Source organism: Copadichromis virginalis, linkage group LG13 (assembly GCF_057382275.1).
Source record: "Copadichromis virginalis isolate Kocher_CV1m ecotype Utaka linkage group LG13, C_Virginalis_male_GT1.1, whole genome shotgun sequence".
Taxonomy (NCBI): Eukaryota; Metazoa; Chordata; class Actinopteri; order Cichliformes; family Cichlidae; genus Copadichromis; species Copadichromis virginalis.
The window spans coordinates 16,401,854-16,421,599 of record NC_140630.1 but is presented as its reverse complement, the minus strand read 5'-3'; the positions used below and the strand labels follow the sequence as shown (position 1 = coordinate 16,421,599).

General features: G+C 41.5%; 1 protein-coding gene across 12 annotated transcripts in view; it reads left to right on the top strand.

Annotated features, from left to right (window-relative positions):
- The window catches only part of kcnma1a (potassium large conductance calcium-activated channel, subfamily M, alpha member 1a), a 150,838-nt gene that overhangs the window by 110,685 nt on the left and 20,407 nt on the right, over nucleotides 1-19,746 (top strand). For 7 of the 12 annotated variants that reach the window (XM_085477559.1, XM_085477557.1, XM_085477558.1 and 4 more), the window contains 6 exons: nucleotides 526-612; nucleotides 707-783; nucleotides 13,466-13,559; nucleotides 17,462-17,588; nucleotides 18,454-18,678; nucleotides 19,223-19,415. In XM_085477559.1, coding sequence (XP_085333685.1) covers nucleotides 526-612; nucleotides 707-783; nucleotides 13,466-13,559; nucleotides 17,462-17,588; nucleotides 18,454-18,678; nucleotides 19,223-19,415 — 803 coding nt within the window. Of the gene's footprint in view, nucleotides 1-525; nucleotides 613-706; nucleotides 784-2,165; nucleotides 2,175-5,859; nucleotides 6,034-9,392; nucleotides 9,426-9,748; nucleotides 9,830-11,416; nucleotides 11,771-13,465; nucleotides 13,560-17,461; nucleotides 17,589-18,453; nucleotides 18,679-19,222; nucleotides 19,416-19,746 lie in introns of all 12 variants that reach the window. The other 5 variants (XM_085477566.1, XM_085477565.1, XM_085477568.1 and 2 more) reach the window with 5 other exon arrangements.

Sequence of the window (19,746 nt, the reverse complement as noted above, 5' to 3'; positions counted from 1 at the left end):
ACTGAGATACACCTACTGGACATTCTCTGTACGACAGCCGTGTCTCAGTGGACATCATAACATCTGTTCTGACTAGATGACTGCATTTGAGTGCTGAGACTAAAACCACTCCATGGCCATAATTTTAATTCTTTCTGCCCTCGTCCCTCTACTTGTATCTCTCTGTCCTTCTCTTCCACCCCCGGGGCAATCCAATGCCACTTCGTAGAGAAAAGAATTAAAATTCAATGTGCGATCATTACTGTTGTACATTTTTGTCCATCCGTGTGAGTATCGCATCAGTAAATTGCCTCAAATCAGAAGGAGCAAGTGTGTTTGTGGTAACTTACAAGACACACGTAACAAAGGGAAGGATAATGTGTTTAAAATGATGCAAAAAAGGAAGCCCGGCAAAGTCCAGATTCAATTTTAGGGCTTCAACAAGTGTGTGTACCATTCCTCTTGATTAGCATGTTGTGTGCATGAATTTTGTGTATGTCCAGATGTTAATGAGCATTATTTGTCTGTATGTCTTTGATTACCCAGCATTCTCATCAACCCGGGCAACCATGTCAAGCTGCAGGAGGGAACACTGGGATTTTTTATCGCTAGTGATGCCAAAGAAGTAAAAAGGTAATTGGGCCATCCTGCCAAACGGCGGGGTCACTAACCGTGTCAGTTGACAAATGAATAGGAGCGCTAAACATGTTTACTGTGTCACTTTTAGAGCATTTTTCTACTGCAAAGCTTGTCATGATGACATCACAGACCCCAAACGGATCAAGAAGTGCGGCTGCAAGCGACGTGAGTAGCTGTGCCTTTATTTTGCCCCACTGGCACCCTTCCTTCCCTTCCTTCTCACTCCAAAGACCAACCTATGGGTCTCGTCTTTCTCTTTATTCATAGGTGTGCACATGGTTATTATGCCTTTCATTGTGTTGTTGTTCTTCTTGTACTCTGAATCTGTGTTTTAAACATTATATTGCCATTATACTCTTAGGGAAAGTGTTTGTTATTGGTCCCATTTGAGCTTCCATAACCTCCATTATAGTATGATCATAAGTCAAAGCACTTTTGTTTCTTTGTCAAAATGTAGCTGTTGCCATCTTTAAATGTCTATTCATCTTGCTTTAACCACTGAATCACCACTTTATTTGCACAAACTGAGACTGTATTGCAGTGAATGAAATGCAAAGTGCTAACATGTAAGTAGAAAGCGTAAGAGTCTAAACCAGGCTTGTTTCTGTATCGCATTTGAAACATTAGAAAGTAGAGCAGATCCACCAAGTGCCCTATGTTGCAATTATAAAGGATGGGTTCAGGTTCTGCCAGTGCTTTACCTGCTTCACCTAGTTTAATGAAATTCAGCCTGGTAGTTTCTGAGTACTGATCACATGCTGTGCCTCAGCCTCAGCTTGGTGGAGGAATTAGGAAACCTATCCTCTTACTTACATATGAATGCTCTCAGTGAAATATTTTAAGGCTGTTTCATTCTTCTCAATTGTTTTATAGGTCACAAATGTTATGGATAGGGTTGCTAGCTGTTAATTTTCTAATTTAGCTATGCAAACACCCACATCAAATCAGTGAATGTTTTATGCAGATACAACATTACCATTAAGGCAGGAAATGCACGCAAATACATCCTGACCTATGTGCAGGCGACACTTGTCAGAATGTGTTAGCTGATGGATAAATAATTCAGGTTAATATTCTATGTTTCCATAAAAGGTCACAGGCTGTTACGGTGAGCAGTCCGTTACAGACATAGCCTGGTTTTAAAATAGGTACCCTCCAGTTCCTTCTTTTGTCTGTGCCATTTCAATTATTCAGACGCTTTCTGCTCTGTCAACTCAATAGAATCAACAGGTTTTTCACACTCTAGTTTTATTTACCACAACTATTTACCTCTGTTTGCTTTCCTACTATCTTCATGTCTGAGACTCAGCTGATGGCGTTATGTTTTATCTTATTACATTTGTTGCTGACAAGAGAGTTGCATTAAAAAGATGACAGTTCCATTACTGTAATGGGATTCTGTCCAACTGTATGTTCCGTTCTGTCATGTTTTGTTCTCTTCTGTTGTTTTTTCCCATGTTTTTTTATGACCAGTGACACACTTTTGATGTATTTCCTTCCCTGCTGCCATTGGAAAACACCACTTTATTTTAACTACTCACTGGTAGTGATTTATTGTGAGTAAAATGAAAATGGGTGTCTAATTACCCAGAGTGCAGTGCAAGTGTTTTTTTTTTTTGTTTTTTTTTTTATTTCTCTTCCTTTTCAGCAAATAGTATATTGTATCTATGTTGCATGTTACCGGTGTAGCTTCTGCATCCCTCTCCTCGCCTCCCATTTCTACACCGTGCTCAGAACAAACTGAATCCAAAACAGCAGATATTGAACTCGCACCAGCATCAGGCCTCTGCTCCTCAGAGGCTCAGCCGGCTGATGATCTGATTTGTTGGAGATGACAATTAAATAAAGCGCTACACGATTGGATGCGGCCGATGAGGTGTGCAGTTTTTGCTCACTCTTTGATCATCAAACCAAACACGTATTTGGCATTTAAAAGCCAATCTGCTGCGAGTCTTGTGTCATTACATGTGATTAACCTCTTTATAGTGTATTTGCTCAGAGAAAGAACAGAAGAATAAAAATCTGAGATGTCGTACATTAAAAACAGATTTAGAGGAACTAACACACGGGGGAAAGATCTACTGCTATTTAAAATGATCTGCTTTCTGTCAAAGGTAGTTTTGTGTGGCAGAGAGCAGAAAACGTCCTTCTGGGATGTTCTTCAAATCCTGTTAAGCTACGTTGCCAAAACACAATCAAAACAATCTGGTCTCCCCTTTTACCCCCCTTTGCTGTGATCTCAGCCCCTTTATAAACTCCGGGCCCTGGCCCAGCCTGGGCTGATGTTTCAGAGATCACTGGTTCTTTTCAGAACTGCACGAGCCTTGTGCCTTTCAAACACAGACTGTCGTTGGGCCATTTTGTTTAACTCGCTTTACTGGGAGACAAGTCTAGGATTAATACGCGGCATTGTCATAATTTTCAGTTCCCACTAGATGGTAGTGCCGTGCCAGAGTCTTGTGCGGTAATAGATATCCATAGTTAAATGGTGATGTCTGTAGAGGAAACTCTAATCCCCTGAGACCTGTTCAACAAAATTGCAAGGATCAGATGGGTGCCTTTTTGTTTTAGGATAATAAATCAGTTTGTACGGCTTTACAGATTTATCATCCTTAACATGTTATTTTACATTGCTTTTATATCTATATGTTACAATATAAAGCAGGGTATGGGGAGGGGTGTGCACTTGTGTACAAAGTTGGCTTTTTCAAGCAAAAAAGTATTTGTTTTGTCCACTTTTATGTGCCCCACTCTGACAGGATACTGCACTCTCTGTTAGTTATTGCTCAAAGGTTCACCTCTTGAGCCAGCAGTAATCTTTTTCCTTGCACTGTTGCTGAATAAGGAGGCTTTAGGTGGATATCAGAATGTTGCTTTCTGTGGGACATCCTTCATATTCAACGTAGCACCCTGATAGCTTCTGTTTACAGAATATTAGTGGTTTGTAGGCAGTAGTAGCCAATCAAGCCCACACAGACAGTTGATCAGGGTCGCTGTTATGTTGAATCTTCAGTTAGGAATGCCCTGAAATGGACACCTTGTCATCCTAAACCAGAATCTAGGTATTTGTGAAGTCAGAAGTAAAATACATTGTCTTTGTGTGTGTGCGTGTGTGCGTGTATGTGTCTTCTGTCTTCCATTGCTCCCCTTCCATTTGTCAGAAGTCTACATTGTGGTATACACACTCATGGGCTGCTGTTATTAGGTACACCTGTGACGCTAAATGCAGACCAATACAACAGCTCTGCCATAGAGTCTACTTTTATTTCAATTCTTCATCTTACTCCATTTGTCCACTTGATTACATGCAAAGAGGGTTAAAGACTGAACATGTTTACAGGCCAGAACGTGACAACTCACGTTTACTTAAAAAATAAAGAAGCCTCGTAAAAGCAGAGTTTACAGCAGAGCTGTTGTATTAGGTTATGTTAGATTTCACATGTGTACCTAATAAAGTTGCCAGTGAGCCCACATAATATGTTCCAAGTGCCCAAACAAAAACACCGAAGCAAAGAAACTTCAGCATGACCTGACGGCCTCACTGCACTTGTCCGCCATGTTCCCAAAACTGTTTCATTACTGTGAACAGTTATCTGTGTACTTCTCCTTGTTGCCAGGACTTAAGCTACATTTCCTGCATGCTTTCCACATGCTAGTAAGGCACATATGCATGTCACAGGATACAGCAGTCCCTGATGCATTCATCTTATGGGATATGATCTGTGTTTCCCATTCTTTCCTTGGCCAGGAGCTGAAAACATATTACTTCATTCAAGGTCTTATTTTCCAATGTGAGTCAGAGTCAAAGATGCTGAAAGGTGCCAGACAGTATTAGTCTGCTGTCTGTTTACACCTTGGCAATGAGAGAATGGGGACCAGGGACTGTTTCTGTCCAGAGTCACAGCAATCTAGAGATGCTACTCTGGGGACTTTCACTCCCGCTTCCCTCAGGGTTCAAGGGCTTCACACACCACTCACACATACACTTGGCTGTAGGCTGACTTTTGTAGCTAAAACTTTTGTCTGGCGTAATACTACTTTTACATCCTTTTTTACTTAATTAGCACACCAGATCGTCATCTTGCCTGTTTTCTACTTGGGCGATGATTGAAAAGAAACATAAGTGGACTGGAACCATTTGAAAGATTCACTGGGCTGTATGTGCTGAATTGATGCACACAACAGCGAGCTTGAAAAAAACAAAAACGTAGGTGTATGTAAATGCTCAAATGCTTTTATATTGTATGTTGGAAACGCTAGTTGGGAACCAGTTTTGCTGGTTGGTTGAAAGACAAAATTACATGTATTATAATGGCCCGTGAATGGTTATAAATTTATGGTATACGGAGAACATTAGATAAATTCTTTAAACGGAAATTCAGAATTTCCCAGGTACAAACTAGTGTTTAAAATCAGGCACACTGCAAACAATTGATAATTTGGGGATATTAAGTAGAGGATCAAATTAATGGTTATTTCTTCATTTTCTTGTGAATTATACTTCCCATTTGTATCTTCAAACATGACTTCAAATTACATCAAAACAACAACTGTGTAACTAACACTTTAGCGTGTAATAATACCGTTTAAGCACATGCACATCAGAGTGAAGTCCCTTTGGGGAGTGGAGCAGTGAAATTGCAGGTTTTGAATATAGCATGATTTAGCCAGTCTAGCCAGTAGACTAGTGTGATGCCTTGGACAGAACCGCTACAGCTGCATGATGGGATACAGGTACGTGATCCACTCCTTTAGCCAAATGGATAGAGGATGTACAAATGTATGAAACATTGTATGAGGTTTGCTGCTGAAGACATTGCTCATGCCTTTCTTCCCCGAATGCCTCCCTACCCTCTTCCCTTTCTCCCCACCTCTCTTTCCCACTGTTATAATTTTGCCTTTTTGACTTGTTACAGCCTTAGCGCACAGCTTGAACTCCTAACAGAATCACCAGCATTATGACTGTTGTATTTTTAATTGATAATATTATAATAATAGATAATGTGTCCAATTTAGAGACACTTTTAAAATGGCAAAATGAAATGTGCCGGCTGACTTGTTAAGGTAAATGTAACTCTTGGAGTTTGTTAATATAACTTGGGGCTCAAGCCTGTGGGAGCAGGTGACTAAGGCTTGCACTTTCTGATGAAGTTACCTTCCGACTTCCCCTAGATGTATATTTCTCCTTTTGCCATTAACCTGCTGCTTTTCCTCTCCTCTCATCCCAAAACATGACTGTAGCCAAGATGTCCGTCTACAAACGAATGAAACTGGCATGTTGTTTTGATTGCGGCCGTTCAGAGCAAGACTGCTCTTGCATGTCAGGCAGTGTACATAGTAACATGGACACCCTTCAGAGGGCCTACCCACTTTCCTCTGTCTCTGTTCATGATTGCGCAACCACTTTACGTGCCTGTAAGTTACACCGCCCAACACATGCTGTTACGTGTCTGTGGTGTGTGCTCTGTGTATCGTACCGTGTACCATACCGTACGTGTGTGCGTGCGTGCGTGCGTGAGGTGTAATTTGTTTATTGTGACCCCATTGTTTGTGTACCCGTGGTCTATGTGTTTCTGTGTTGTTTTACATTTTTTTTTCTATATTGATCTTATTTTTTTTTCTGTATCTATCTCTCTCTTTCTCTATATCTGGTTAGATTTTCTTTGATTTATAGTATGTGTGGTTGATAAGTGGTGACGTGGCTCAGTGGTGGTGCTGTAAGTACTGTAGATGTTAGACATGTGGCTCCCGCATGCGGCACCAGTCATGCAGTCGTGTGATAATGTCACTGTTGGAGCGTGGTGTTTTATGTTTCTTTTTAACTGTTTCAGGTAAGATGTCTGAATACACAAAAATGAAAGATTTTATTCTGCATTTTAATGATAACATTTGTTAATTGTGCCTTTTGTACATTTACTTTGAAGACTCTTTCAAACCTCTGAGTTAATCCTTTTTTAAGTTTGTACACTTTTCAGTTGACGTAGGTTTTGCTTTTTTCTGCATTTTCTTTTAACCTTGATGAGAAACTATACTAAGATTTTGGCTTTGCTTTCATGTGGATTTTAAATGAATCATAAATGAAACACCGTTTAAGCCTCTATCATCTTGCCAGGTCTTAAAAATGATGAGCAGGGCACAGATAATAATGGAACTGAAATCAAATTTTACTTATGCAACGGTTAAGAAAACATACATGCATTTCCCCCCCACATTAATTGTATTGTTCAGACTTGTATTTCCTGCACTTCATCTGTCCTGCAGCCATTGATAGTTTGTCACATTTATACGGTAGGAACGTGGCAGTGAAATAGGAAGGAGGAAAAAATCAAATGAGAGAAAAAGAATGCTTTATGTAGCTGGGAAGAGTACAAGAAAATAGATAAAGGAACAGCAAAGAGAAGGAGAAATTAAAATCAAAAAGGAAACTATAAAAAGTGCTTCTGGCTTGATAAAGGAAAGGTAAGAGGCCCGAGGCTCCTAGAAGATCGCCTTAAATCTGTTTTCCTTTTGAGTGGATGGGAAATACTAAATTGTTTGTCAATTAGACATGGCAGCAGTAGGCCTAGCTATCAAAGCCTTGGGTTCAGACATACAGATCTGATTTCCTTCTCAACATTCTCCCACCGTCTTCCGACTCAGCCTAGATTAGTGTCAAACATGCCATGATGAGTTTGGCTTGGCCTCTTGTAGTTGGGCCTGCGCTGATATCCCTCGGTACCAATTACTGGCCATTACATGGTTACTGATCTCACTTCTCCCTCAACCCCCTGTAGGATTTCAGGAAAGCCTCCTCTGTCTTAGATTTCTTTCTCTTTTTAACCCTGACTTCATCTGAACAAAGTGAGTTTAGTGAAGGAGCGCATTGGGCTTTGTCAGTCAGGGATTGTTGGATTTCCTTTCCCTATTTCCTCTTTTTTTTTTTTTTTCCACCAGGCTGAGAGGATAAGACATCTTTATCCACGATGACTTCATACGCTTCTGAACTAATTTTTTTCTTGCACTTTGATTATTGATCTCTTGGATAGCACTGCTTCGTTTAAGCTGCTGTTTTCCTACACGTGCCAAATTAGGGCCACATGTCTGTGTGTAGCACAGACAGCTATCAGCAAGTTAGGATGGCAGAAGTATACAACTGTAAACTGCTTTAACGACTAATACAATATTTATTATGGCAACTTTTAACACAAACTCATTAAATGAGTAATGATATGTATGCAGATGAAGTGGTTAGAAAAATGTAGTTCTCCATTGTTCTTTTTTATTATAGGCAGTTAACATATTACTTTATTCTAAATTCTTTGGCTACATCAAGAGGTTTTTTTGTCTGTAAATGAAACAAGTCTTTTTTGTGACTTGACTTTCACTATTTTAGAAAATCTTTAGTCAGTTAAGAGGTTTCAACTTGGTTTGCTAAGCTCTGGACAAGGGATGTGGGCCTGGGGTTAGGGAGATGGTTTCGGCTTGTCCACAACCTTCTGGGCTGTGTATATGTGCGCATGTGCACATCTTGTGTGCGCAACAACATGCACTTGTATCTCGGTGTCTATGCATGTGTGTGAATCTGCATCTCATTGCTGGGGACCTTATCCATCCTGACACAGAAATTATGTTTGCATTTTCCCAGCCCTGCTGGTTCATCACCAAACTTGCCCTGACAGCTCCTGTCCACCAGGCAGACCTCCACCCCCTCGACCACCCTCCCCCACCCACCCTGTCCTACGCCGCCTCGCAATGCCCCAGATGCTAGCCAGTTAGTCTGCCGCCTTTGCGGTGCGGGCAGATTGCTAGAGACAGATGCCAGGGCCACTGTGGGTCTCTTTTTGAGGATCTGTGTCATAGGCCAGCCCTGGGCCCTCACTGTGACCTTTACTGCTGGAAGATACTCTGGGAGAGAGTGGGGAGTGTCAGCAGCTCTGAGTTCAAGTGCTTACTACATTAGTAGTTCTAGTGGTACCGGTCTTTAATATCTTCTTGGTCAAGGTCAAAAACTGTAATTACCAGAGAATTAACTGCACTGGCAAAAGTGGAGACCTTTGTGAACCCTTTAAAAGTACAACCCCAAAGATCGTGCACTGAGCTCAAGTTATGAAAAAAAAAAACCCTAATTTTTAAAATCTCTATTTGTATAAGACTTCTGGACTGCATGCGAAAATCAGGTATCTATGCATTAGTGCTCTGTTAGCGCAGCTGTTTTGAGCAGCTGTTGTCTGTTTTGGATTTATACATGCACTGAAGTATGTATTCGTTTTCTTTATTTCCCATTGTGGCTTTATTTGTTCCGCCTCACACTTCCCATCATTTTTAGATATAAAAACCCCCCACGAAACTCTATTATAAAATGGGGAAAAAATGGAATTGCTAAATCTACACGGAAATGATGTGACATGTAATGTAGTTCTTTCCTTTTTTTTTTCAAATGTATTAAAACCAGCCATTAGACCGTCATTACATCTCATTACAGGTGTAGTACACTTTCCTAAAAGCATGGCTCACTCTGTGAATGGACAGTTCTTTCATTCATCTGTCTGCCTTTTATGTGCCATCACATCATACTGTAATCAGTGCCACCATTAGGGTTTTACAGTGATTTTTAATTATTTATACTTTCATTTTTTGGTTTGTGCCCTCATACCTTTTGGTGAGACAACATCAGATTTACATTTGATTTAATTTCCATCTACGGCTCTTATGTTGATGTCTTTCCTAATGTGTCTCTTTCATTACACCCTCTCTCCTTGTGTGTGACCTGCCACTTGTCTTTGCATCCTCCCCAGCCAAATATAAGTATAACGGATTTGTCAGATCACGTAAGTGTGTTTCCCTGTCCTTCTGCCATAGCTTTGTGTATAGAGTATAGCTCCCTCAGCATGTCATATAACATTCTTAGTAGCGATGCTTTGCTTAAGTATTTTTGTATTTTTACTGTAAAAAAAAAAAAAAAAAAAGGAAACCAACTTTTGAAAAACTTTCAGTGTTTCTTTTAAAATATCCAGTTTATTTATATTTAACTTAAACATGATAAAATCATTTTAACATATTTTGACAGCAAACTAAAGTACTGAGATCATTTTGTGTTTGATAACACTATGTAGATCCATGAAATATTCTTTTTGTATTGTGCTGCATGTAGCAGCAGATGGCGCTACAACACCAGGAAACAGTGGAAGCCATAAAGAGGCTGGCGTTCGATTCAAAGCTGATTGCAATATAGGTAAATCTTTGGTAAATAATTGTTAAATGACTTTCCCCCCCCCTCCTTTATTTTACTGGTTAAGAATACATTTCACTTTTGAAATGTTATTTGTCACCTCTAACACTTTGTGTCTACATTTTAAATGTATTTGTTATTATTAGGCATACTGACAATAAAGGCTTTTTTTTGGTTTCCTTTATTAAATAATGGCTGCCTCACCTGTTAAGCAAACTAAAAGGAAGCGCAGTAATCATAAGTTTTTTTTTCTTCCCTTTTTTAACTGTAAAGACCACAATGCATGGCTTTAAAAAGCTCTTTCATGCAGTTGCAATGCAGCTGAAGAACAAAGCTCGCTCATGCAGCAAACACTGTAAAGGCAAAGCCAGCTTAGCTCACATAGTAAAGTAAACATTTTTACTTGTTATTCCTCTGCCTCATCATCCAGTTTACATTGGGTCACGGCGATCTGATAAGGCTTGCATGCAGGACAGTACCGTCATGTGATTATCATTTCAAGAAGGGACAGTTGCCGTCTGGGTTGTTCAGGATGCACAGTGGACCTGCCAGGGCGGGTGAACACTCTGTAACGCTGCACGTGTTTGACAAGGGCCAGATGAATCCAGGAGCTATCGGTGGCGCCCTGTAAATCAAGGAGGCAGCTGACGGCTGGGATAAACGTCTGTTTATCGCCCAGGGCCACCCAAGCATGCTCTCTCCTCCAAACAACCAACCAACCACCCTTCAACCAAAGGGAGGAAAAGGGCTCCGCCTCTCCAAGTCAACTTTGCAACCAGATATTTTACTCATCTCCCACTGCTGTCTTCCTACAGTGTGCCATGACCCTTTCAGTACATACAAACATGCAGGTTGACTCTGCAGCCACAGATGGACTGTGTGTGAGTGTGTGTTTCTGTGAGTTTGGTGAAACGACTTGCTGAACATATTTGGTACATATGCGAGTATTTATTCTCATACTCAAGCGATTTAGTGTAATAGTGAAAATTCCAAATGCTCTGTTTTTCAACATTTTTCATGCGGAATTAAATCACACTTGTGTACATAATCCAAAAGGAATCCAATACATGTTTAATGATTATATGTTTTGAATTTATAATATTATAAATATTTAGTTCTATTTGTTGACATTATTGTGGTGTGCCACGCTCACTTGAAGTGACAATATCTAATTGGTTTTGACTGGCTTTAGCCAAGCCATGCCTCTGCTTTGTTCTACCCGAGCGCAGCACAAATGAGAAGTAAAGTTAAGAGGCTTCTAATGAATTTAACACAAATGAAAAGCAAATTAAGAAGGCTTCAACTATTTTTAGGAAATTCTACATGGTTCCTGCCTTTATTTATTAACATTATTATTAATATATTTTTGCTTTAAGCTGGTTCAGTCAAAACTTAAATTGCATTTTTTCTTAAATAGTGATCAGATATTCATTTTAACATACTGTGAAATAATGATTGTTTTATGGAATTTACCCTGAAATATCTATTTAACAAAATCTAATTTGAAATACAATAACACTTCTTTTCTCAGTCATTTCTGAGCATTTAAAGCAGGCGTTTTCACACTCTTTGTTCTCCACTATTTGACAGTAACGGATGAAGTTAGACCGCCTTTTCAAAACAGAACACTTAAAACCACCGGCTGCATCTCCACCTCCATCACCTCAAATGTATTCCTTCCCAATGCCCTGCACCCCAGCCAGGAACCCCTGGTCAGCCCTGGCACAGTCAACATCCCTCTCGTTAATAACCGTAAAGGATGCCTGCTCCACATGCGGCTGGGGCCCGGGGACGACCCCTCGCAATTGCGCTTCAGTATCTCGGGTCCAGGAGACGTGGCGACCAGATCCCTGGCTGAAAGTCGACTGAACCGGGCCCGCAGTCTGCCAGTGAAATACCGCTGCCACCCCAGTAATGCCATGCTGCTCAGTCACAGTAGGCACTGTAGGTTGGCCCCTTAGCGGGATGCATCAGTCAGTAATGCTGTCCCGTCTCTTCATTTTGTCTTGTTTGCTGCATGACGGCTCACTCTGCTGGAGCTGCTGCTGTTGTTTCTTCTGCTGCTTTGCACAGATCTGGCTGCTAGTGCAGTGGCTGCTACTGTCTATATGAGATAACTTTTAAGCGCCGGGATAAAACAGGTGAATTTACTGTAGACAACGTGCTATTTCAGAAGTGGCTCTAGGTGTTGTGAGCTCAGGGATTTTGCACTAATATCATTATGTAGTGGGGAAATGCAGCGTGGTGTCCGTGAAAGCAAAAAGTTCAATTGTTTTAATGTTAAAAAATTAAGTTTAAACCAAGAGGGGTTTGTCAAATGGTATAGCAAGGAAAGCATACTTTCTGCTGTGTGGTATTTTCAAAGTACATCAGAGAGAGAATTATTTGTAAAGTGTAAAATGCTTGTGATATTAGCTATTCTGATTGCCCAATTGCATAAAGGAAATGTCAGAGAATGACATTTTATTAGAAGGCAAAGCCATATTTCTTATCTTTTATTAGCAGAATTAGGTGACAGCATAGAATGGGTGCTCAGAGAATAATGAAATTCAACATGCTTGGAATAACCGCGGCTTGCAGCGCGCACATTGATTTGCACTAATATCATGCTGTGTTATTGATTTCTAACCAAAGGACTAATGCGGGTTTGAAGTGACGGTGCACTTGACATTTGCGCTGGGAGAGCGTAGATTGGATAAGAGTATCTGGGTGCCTGTCTGAAAGCTCTTGAAACTCACAGACAGTGAAGAAGATCAGACTACTGTTAGCTTGACTGAAATCTTCAGACAGCTGGGCCTGGACTCACTCCGGCTGCTCTTTCTCATTCTCTCTGTCTGGCTGGGACTCAAGTAAAGTTTGAGAAACAGTGTTTTTGTTTTTAGATGATTTTTTTTTTTCAACCTAGCGAAGCATGGCTGACAGAAAACCGAGTTCAAATGTGATCAAATAATCTTTAAAAAAACAAACAAAAGAGGACTATAAAATAACACAGCATTGTTCAGCAAAACATGAAACAAAGACGCTGTATATTTAATCCGACACAAGTTTTCACAAGTGTTGGGGTTCAAGTAGTTTCATTAGGAAGTCAACTACGCACTCAAAATTCATCTCCATAACCTGTATTTATATCATTGTCATTGCTTTTGCCCATGCCCCAGTGACAATAACAGTCTGTAGCATCACATTGCAATTAATGCTTTAGGTAAGCATGGTCACTTGGATGTAAACTGCTAGAGGTCCAACCGCCTGCAGAGTTCGGTGGGTGAACAGACGCAGTGAAGTGTCAGTGGAGGATGTGCAATATTGCACCTTAGTATAGCCACAACATGGGGGACATTTTAAAAAAAAATTCTTATTTTTTAAATAAACCTTCCTTTTAGGTCAGGAATTGTTTTCTCTCCGTGGTTTCCTCCGGCTTTTTTCAGATTTAATCATTTGTCCATTACTAATATTTTCTCTCTCTATTTTTATTTCCCTTCCATTTTGACACATTGAATTATTAATTTTCCTTTTCTTGCGTTCAGTTTCTTTTTTTGTGGTTTGCATTGAATGATTGATTGTTGCCTATTTTCATGTCAGGTCCAGCTCTCTTTCTGAACCGTCTGTCTCTGCTCTGACATTGTGCGCATGTGTTTTCAGTCGAAGACGAGCATCCGTCAACGCTCTCGCCCAAAAAAAAGCAGCGCAACGGAGGGATGCGAAACTCACCCAACTGCTCGCCCAAAATGATGAGGTAAGAGATGCTGATTTTATTCTTCTTCCAGCCTTCAAACTGGGAGTGAGAGGAAGACAGATATAAGGAAGATGGGAGGGAGCATGGGGAGGGGGGGGGGGGGGGTATGTGTCTGAGAGATACTTCAGAGGCGTATGCTGCTGATGGTGAGATGGTGGGAGTTTGGATGGATGGGAGGGGGCAAATTAGGGGTGGCAGAAGAGGGAGGTAAGAAACTCTGTGAGTGAAAAAGAGAAGAGAAATGCCCTGTTAGGTGCTGGCTGTTTTGGATGGCATGCTGTCAGCTGTTAATGACAGAGCTGAAATAATATTTCTGTCATGAAAAGCGGCTGTGAGGAGCCGTTTGAAAACTCCTCTGGCTTTAAAGACCCAGCTGTCACCTCCTCCGTTCTGGTCCACATGTACTCCTTAAACAATGCTGGCACTAATGACACCACCAACCAATCAGAGAGACCTGCATGGTTACTTTGCCCTCGGGCTACTCGTCTATTGTGGGAACCCCTGTGAGTAGTGTATCTGGTACTTAAGGCCATATGCGAGATGTATCGTCACAATCAAATATGAATTCAAATATTACCTTCCTTTTATCCTGTCCTTTGGAATTAAACTGCTGTTAATTGATTTTGAAAGATAAAAAGGGTAGGTTTTTGTGCTCCTCTGACTGCAAGGCGGGGTTAGACGCACGACTGAGAGGAAAATGCAGGGAGGCCGAGCTGTGCGGGTTGGGACGGCGGGATGAAGGCACGGTGGCGAAGATCTAACAGGACAGAAACACTCATAGCTACACTGCTCGTCTCCTAATGAGAGCGAGGGTTTACATTAAGGAACTCTAAAGAGAGACCTCGTAATATATATAATCTTAATCTTATTTATGGAATTTAAACCCTTTAAAAAATAAGCAAACTCTAAGGTGGAATAGTTAACATTTCCAAATAAAGTCAATATAAATATGAGCTATTATACAAAGTAGTTCTGTTTTGTTCTCTTTCATACACTGCATAATGTTTTCACTTATTACTGTACCATTCTGGTTGAGTGCCGTGTACGTTAGCCCTGCTAGTTTCCCTCAGGCAGCAATCCTCCTACTGCACTGGCATGCCTATGTGATTTTTGTCCAGTATAGTTGTCGGCCTCCCCCTCACAACAAAACAAGCACTTAATAAGCCTTCACACTTGCCAAACCATTAGCCCAACACAGAGTCATACCCTTCAGTCTAGTTCGCAGCAGAGCATCAGCTCAGATGCCCTTGCTCAGAGGGAGCAAACTGCTACAAAAACAACGAGACACTGGCACATTTCCAGATAACTGCTTGTTTTAAAAGGTTCTTTAGTTTGCCTAACTTAAAGCACAAAACCTTTTCTTCTCTTCCTTTTCTGCTTAGAAGACGGTCCCCGTTTGCCATGTAATATATGCATCTGCGCTTTGATCTCGCAGTGATAATAATCCTTGCGAGTTATTTACTCAGTTTTGAAAACGCTTCAAAGCGGTGTCAAAGTTTTCTCTGCTTTAGGGTTGCTTCTGTATTCTGCTGGCTCTTGGGTGCTGGGATGACAGGTCCTCTGTTATAGGTGTAGCTTTTTCTTTTTTTTCCCTCCAAGTATTAGCCTTTAGCAGAACATCAAATTACCCATCGCAGTCCACAGTCCCTCCCTCCACCCCTTCACAGCTGCCCCTGTCAGCATATAAGACCATATATATTATATAAACCGTTGTGCTTTGCGAGGTGGATTTTATGCAGAATGAAAAGTGATTGTTTGAGGTAGCCTTAGGGATACTTTATTCAACAAGCAAGAAGGGGGAAAACACAGTGGAGAGCTAGCAAGAGAGCGAACATACGTATCAAGTATGGTTTTTACAGGACTCGCAGCCTGAAGGCCTTTGTAAATAAATAATGATCAACAGATTGGCTGTGGGCTTTTGAAAAGCATGCCTTTGTCAGTTTGCATGATGGGAAAAATTTTCAAAGCAAGAAGCTGCCTTCGTAGTCTGGCAGAGAGGGATTGGGGGAGCACGCCCATCCCCAGCTTTGTGACTGCAGAGTGATACACTGGAATAATTCAACTCTGTTTGAAATATACTGAGGGAGAGGGTACGAGAGAAAGAAAGAGACAGAGAGGGAGGGAGGGAGGCACCGGAGTGAGACATGCTGTAAGGGAAATACTGTTTGTCCTCCATAAAAGTGCATCTGATAAAATATTGTATTTCACCGAGCACAACATTTAGTTTGCATTCTGGTACAATGCTAGAAATTAAGCAAAGTTCACGTAATTCTGCATCTACTTGTTCAGGACTGAAAATTCTCAGCAGAGAATATCTGCATTTATCTGTCACTTCGCTTGCTATTTGGGTGACATTTAGGAGCCCTGTGTTAAATAATTTATTAGTAGCCAATCCAGCTTGTAAATTTCCTAATGAACCGCATTCCTGCCGTGGCGCTAACACCATCCCATCCCACCCCACACCCACACAAACCTTCACGATGGGTCATGACTGACAACACGCATCCATTTGCAGAAGATGTCACAGTATCATCTGCAGCTGATATCCCTTGGGCGTGGCCCCGTAGCACAGACGTCATGTCTGCTCTGCCTGAGCCTTGTGGTAGGTTCAACCCGAGGCGCGGAGAAGGAAGAGGAAGGAGGTGTGCGGAGCCTGTGACAGGCTGCCAGTCACACCGCTGACAGCTCTGTGAAAGATAGCTGTCTTGGCAGTGAGAGGTGGAGCGGCAGCCCGTCTGCATGCGCCAGTCAGCCCCTGTGTGGAGGCGAGCAGAGCTGAGCAGATTGAAGTGACGGGGGGCTCCGTGGAGTTGATTGGCGCAACACGCGGCTCTGGATGAAAGATTCAGGCTGAGTGTAAAAACACTAAATGCTGTCAGTGTTATTATCACCTGCTCTAACTGATAGAGGGGAGAGGGGGGGAAAGAGAGGTGGAGAGAGAGAGGGTGGCTAATTGACAGCTTTTTTTTTTTCTTTAACTTTAACTTTTGCCTGCGATGGCATGCAATCCAAATGCAGGTTGAAGGAAGAAACAACATCAAAGCCTTGTCAGTGAATGACAGTGTTGATAGAGGATAGAGAGAGTGATACTGAGAGAGATGTATGTCAAATTCTTGAGATATTTTCTCCCATATTACTCACATGTCTATCTCTGCAGTTTCCCCCCCTTTTTTTAGGAGTATCAGCAGTATTGAATTTTCATAATTTTTCTTAAATTCTCAATAAACTACATTTACATTGCTGCAAAACAAGGGGCCTTTGTGGGAAAACAGCACTTCCGCCGTTTATCTTGACTCTGTGTTTTTGATGACATTTTCTGGACCGTGTTCAGAGGGGCTGTGAGAACATGTCTTGTAGAATAAGTTCAAGAACAGGAGAGGCAGCGTAACAACACTGACAGGAACCCTTTCATGGTCAGTGTTACAGCAGATAAAACTCAGCAGCCCACTGCTGTGGATTAGCCTGTTTGGTTGTGACATGCTGCTGAAACATTAATGACCATCAGCTGGGAAAGCAAAATGTGATTGGGCAAATTCCTGAAATATTTAAAGTGCGAGCCTGTTGGAGCTTTTACTGTTTGCGCCACATGGCGTCAGGAACTGGAAGAGAGGGTAAAAGCTGGTAATTGGCCTTGTGTTGTCATGCCATTCAGTCAGTAGTACTCACATCTTGCTGTTCTCCTCTGTACCACAGTGAGCACAAGGGTCATTGACTTTTCTGATGCCTCTACATAGGGGATGAGACAGATTGGAGGGAAAGATATTCTAGTTATGCAGTGCAGTAGAAAGTTTCATACTCTGAGAATGAGATGGACTTTTAACGATCAGACAGCACAGATATCAAGAAACCCTGCCTGGCTTCTGCCACAAAACAGCCTAACGTAAATATTTTCTCTTTTCCAGTCGACACGATCCCCTTCTAATTCCTGGAAATGAACAAATTGAGAATATGGACATGAACGTGAAGAGGTATGACTCGACAGGGATGTTTCACTGGTGCCCTTCAAAAGACATCGAAAAAGTCATCCTGGTAAGTGGGGCAAAAGTTCTGTAACTGCTACCCAGTGAGGGGAAAAATAGTGTATATAAAAAAAGAAGGTACTAGTAAGTATGCTCAGGAGCAAATGTTTCCCCTCAGTACTGCAGTAACACAATCACATACTAATGTGTATTGAAATTTCTCTCACTGCCTCTCTGTTGTTTCAAGGTGAGTTTGTTTTTATATTTATATATACAGTATATGTGTATATCCACCAAGGAATGAGTGAGCAGCATTTCAACACTCGGTGCATGACTTTGCTCAGATGCTTTAACGAGACGGTTTAAAGCATTTATGTTAGTGCATAAATTGTTTGTGTAGGATCAAGTAGGAGGCGCAGTCACCTACTGTGCATAGTAAAGATACGACATATCTTTGCTTTGTCTAAGACTCGAGTGACCCAGGTGCTGTTTTCACTCAACTCAAGGGAATATGAAGGCTGCTTCACCAAAATGTTTCAGATACACAGATAAACATCATTTGCCGCCAGCTGAAAATATGATACAATTTGCAGCTGTACTTTTTTATGAATGTAACAGTTTACAGCTTACATTCGTGCGTGTTTAATTTGTCTAATGAAGAGCTAATAATAAAACCAAACACATGGTTAATAAATGATTACATGTGGATATATAACAGTTTATGTGATGCCTTTAAGCACATTTAAACTCTAGATATGTTGGGGGGGTTTTAACTTCATGCACCTGACCCAGTTTTCTGTTATCGGCACTCATTTTTATTCTGTAAACCTGTGTTTGTCTCTATGTGCCTCCTCATCTCTTTTCTGCCTTCGCTTTTTTTCCTCATTCTCTGCTTTTCTCTCCCCCCCTTCCCCGTGTCCCTCTCTTCCCTACAGACCCGGAGTGAAGCCTCCATGACAGTGCTAAGCGGCCATGTAGTGGTCTGTATATTTGGGGATGTCACGTCCGCTTTAGTGGGGCTGCGAAACTTGGTGATGCCTTTAAGAGCCAGCAACTTCCATTACCACGAGCTAAAGCCTATAGTTTTTGTGGGCTCGCTGGATTACCTTCGGAGAGAGTGGGAAACTTTACACAACTTCCCCAAGGTCTCCATCTTACCTGTGAGTGTACTACTTCACCTGCATGTTGAATATCTGTCCAACTAGAAGGCGCTGACATTTTAAGTTGCACTCATGCTGAAATCTTTCAAGCGATTGTCATTTTGAGTTTGATCGCGCATTTCTCAGTTGAATGATTACTTCATGAGAGCTCAGTGAGCCTCCCTCATCCCTAGCAGTGACACATCCTGCATATCCAAAGTGGAGTTTATGAGCGTTGCAGCTGCAGTGCCCATCACAGATGGCGTGGCTTGCTGCCTTAGAGCTTGTTAGGCCTGGTTTGACTGATGATCAGAGGAGAATCACAAACACAGCCCTCAGCGCAGGCTAGCCTTTAGATTAGTCCATGTCTCTGAATCTCCAACGCCCGGTTAGATCAGTGGAATGTCATCGCCTCAAAACAAGAATACTTGTTAACTAATTTCCCACAGCCCCACTCTGCTCACTTCTTAAATTTATTTTTCTCTCCCCCATGTCTGTCTGTTCTGTGTTTTGCTTTCTCTCTCTCGCTGTCTTGCTCCTTCTCTGTGTTCCCCTCGCCCTGAAGGGTACACCATTAAGTCGGGCAGATTTAAGGGCTGTCAACATCAACCTCTGCGACATGTGTGTAATACTGTCAGCCAATCAGAACAATATCGAAGATGCGTCTCTGCAGGATAAGGAATGCATCTTGGCAACACTCAACATCAAATCTATGCAGTTTGATGACAGCATTGGGGTCTTACAGGCTAATTCCCAAGGTAAGAAGTGTCCCATTAGACTCCATGTACACTCCTGGCCAAAGGGGACAGGTTATGGGAGGGAGGAAAGGAGAGTAGTCAAAAAATGGAAAAGGAAAAGAGGAAAAGACTGAAGATGTGCACACACAGAAACATTGTGTTTATACCTTCATCAAGCCTTTGAAGAGTGTTTACTCCGCGCAATTTTCTGATGGTTTCAGTCTTGTCCCTGGCAATTAGATGCTGCTAAACCTTTGATAATACTTTTTAATGATGTAATCAACATGACTGTGTCATTTGATGTTGTTCCCCCTGATCTGGAGTCTGGCAGATCGTCTGGAACAGATTGTTG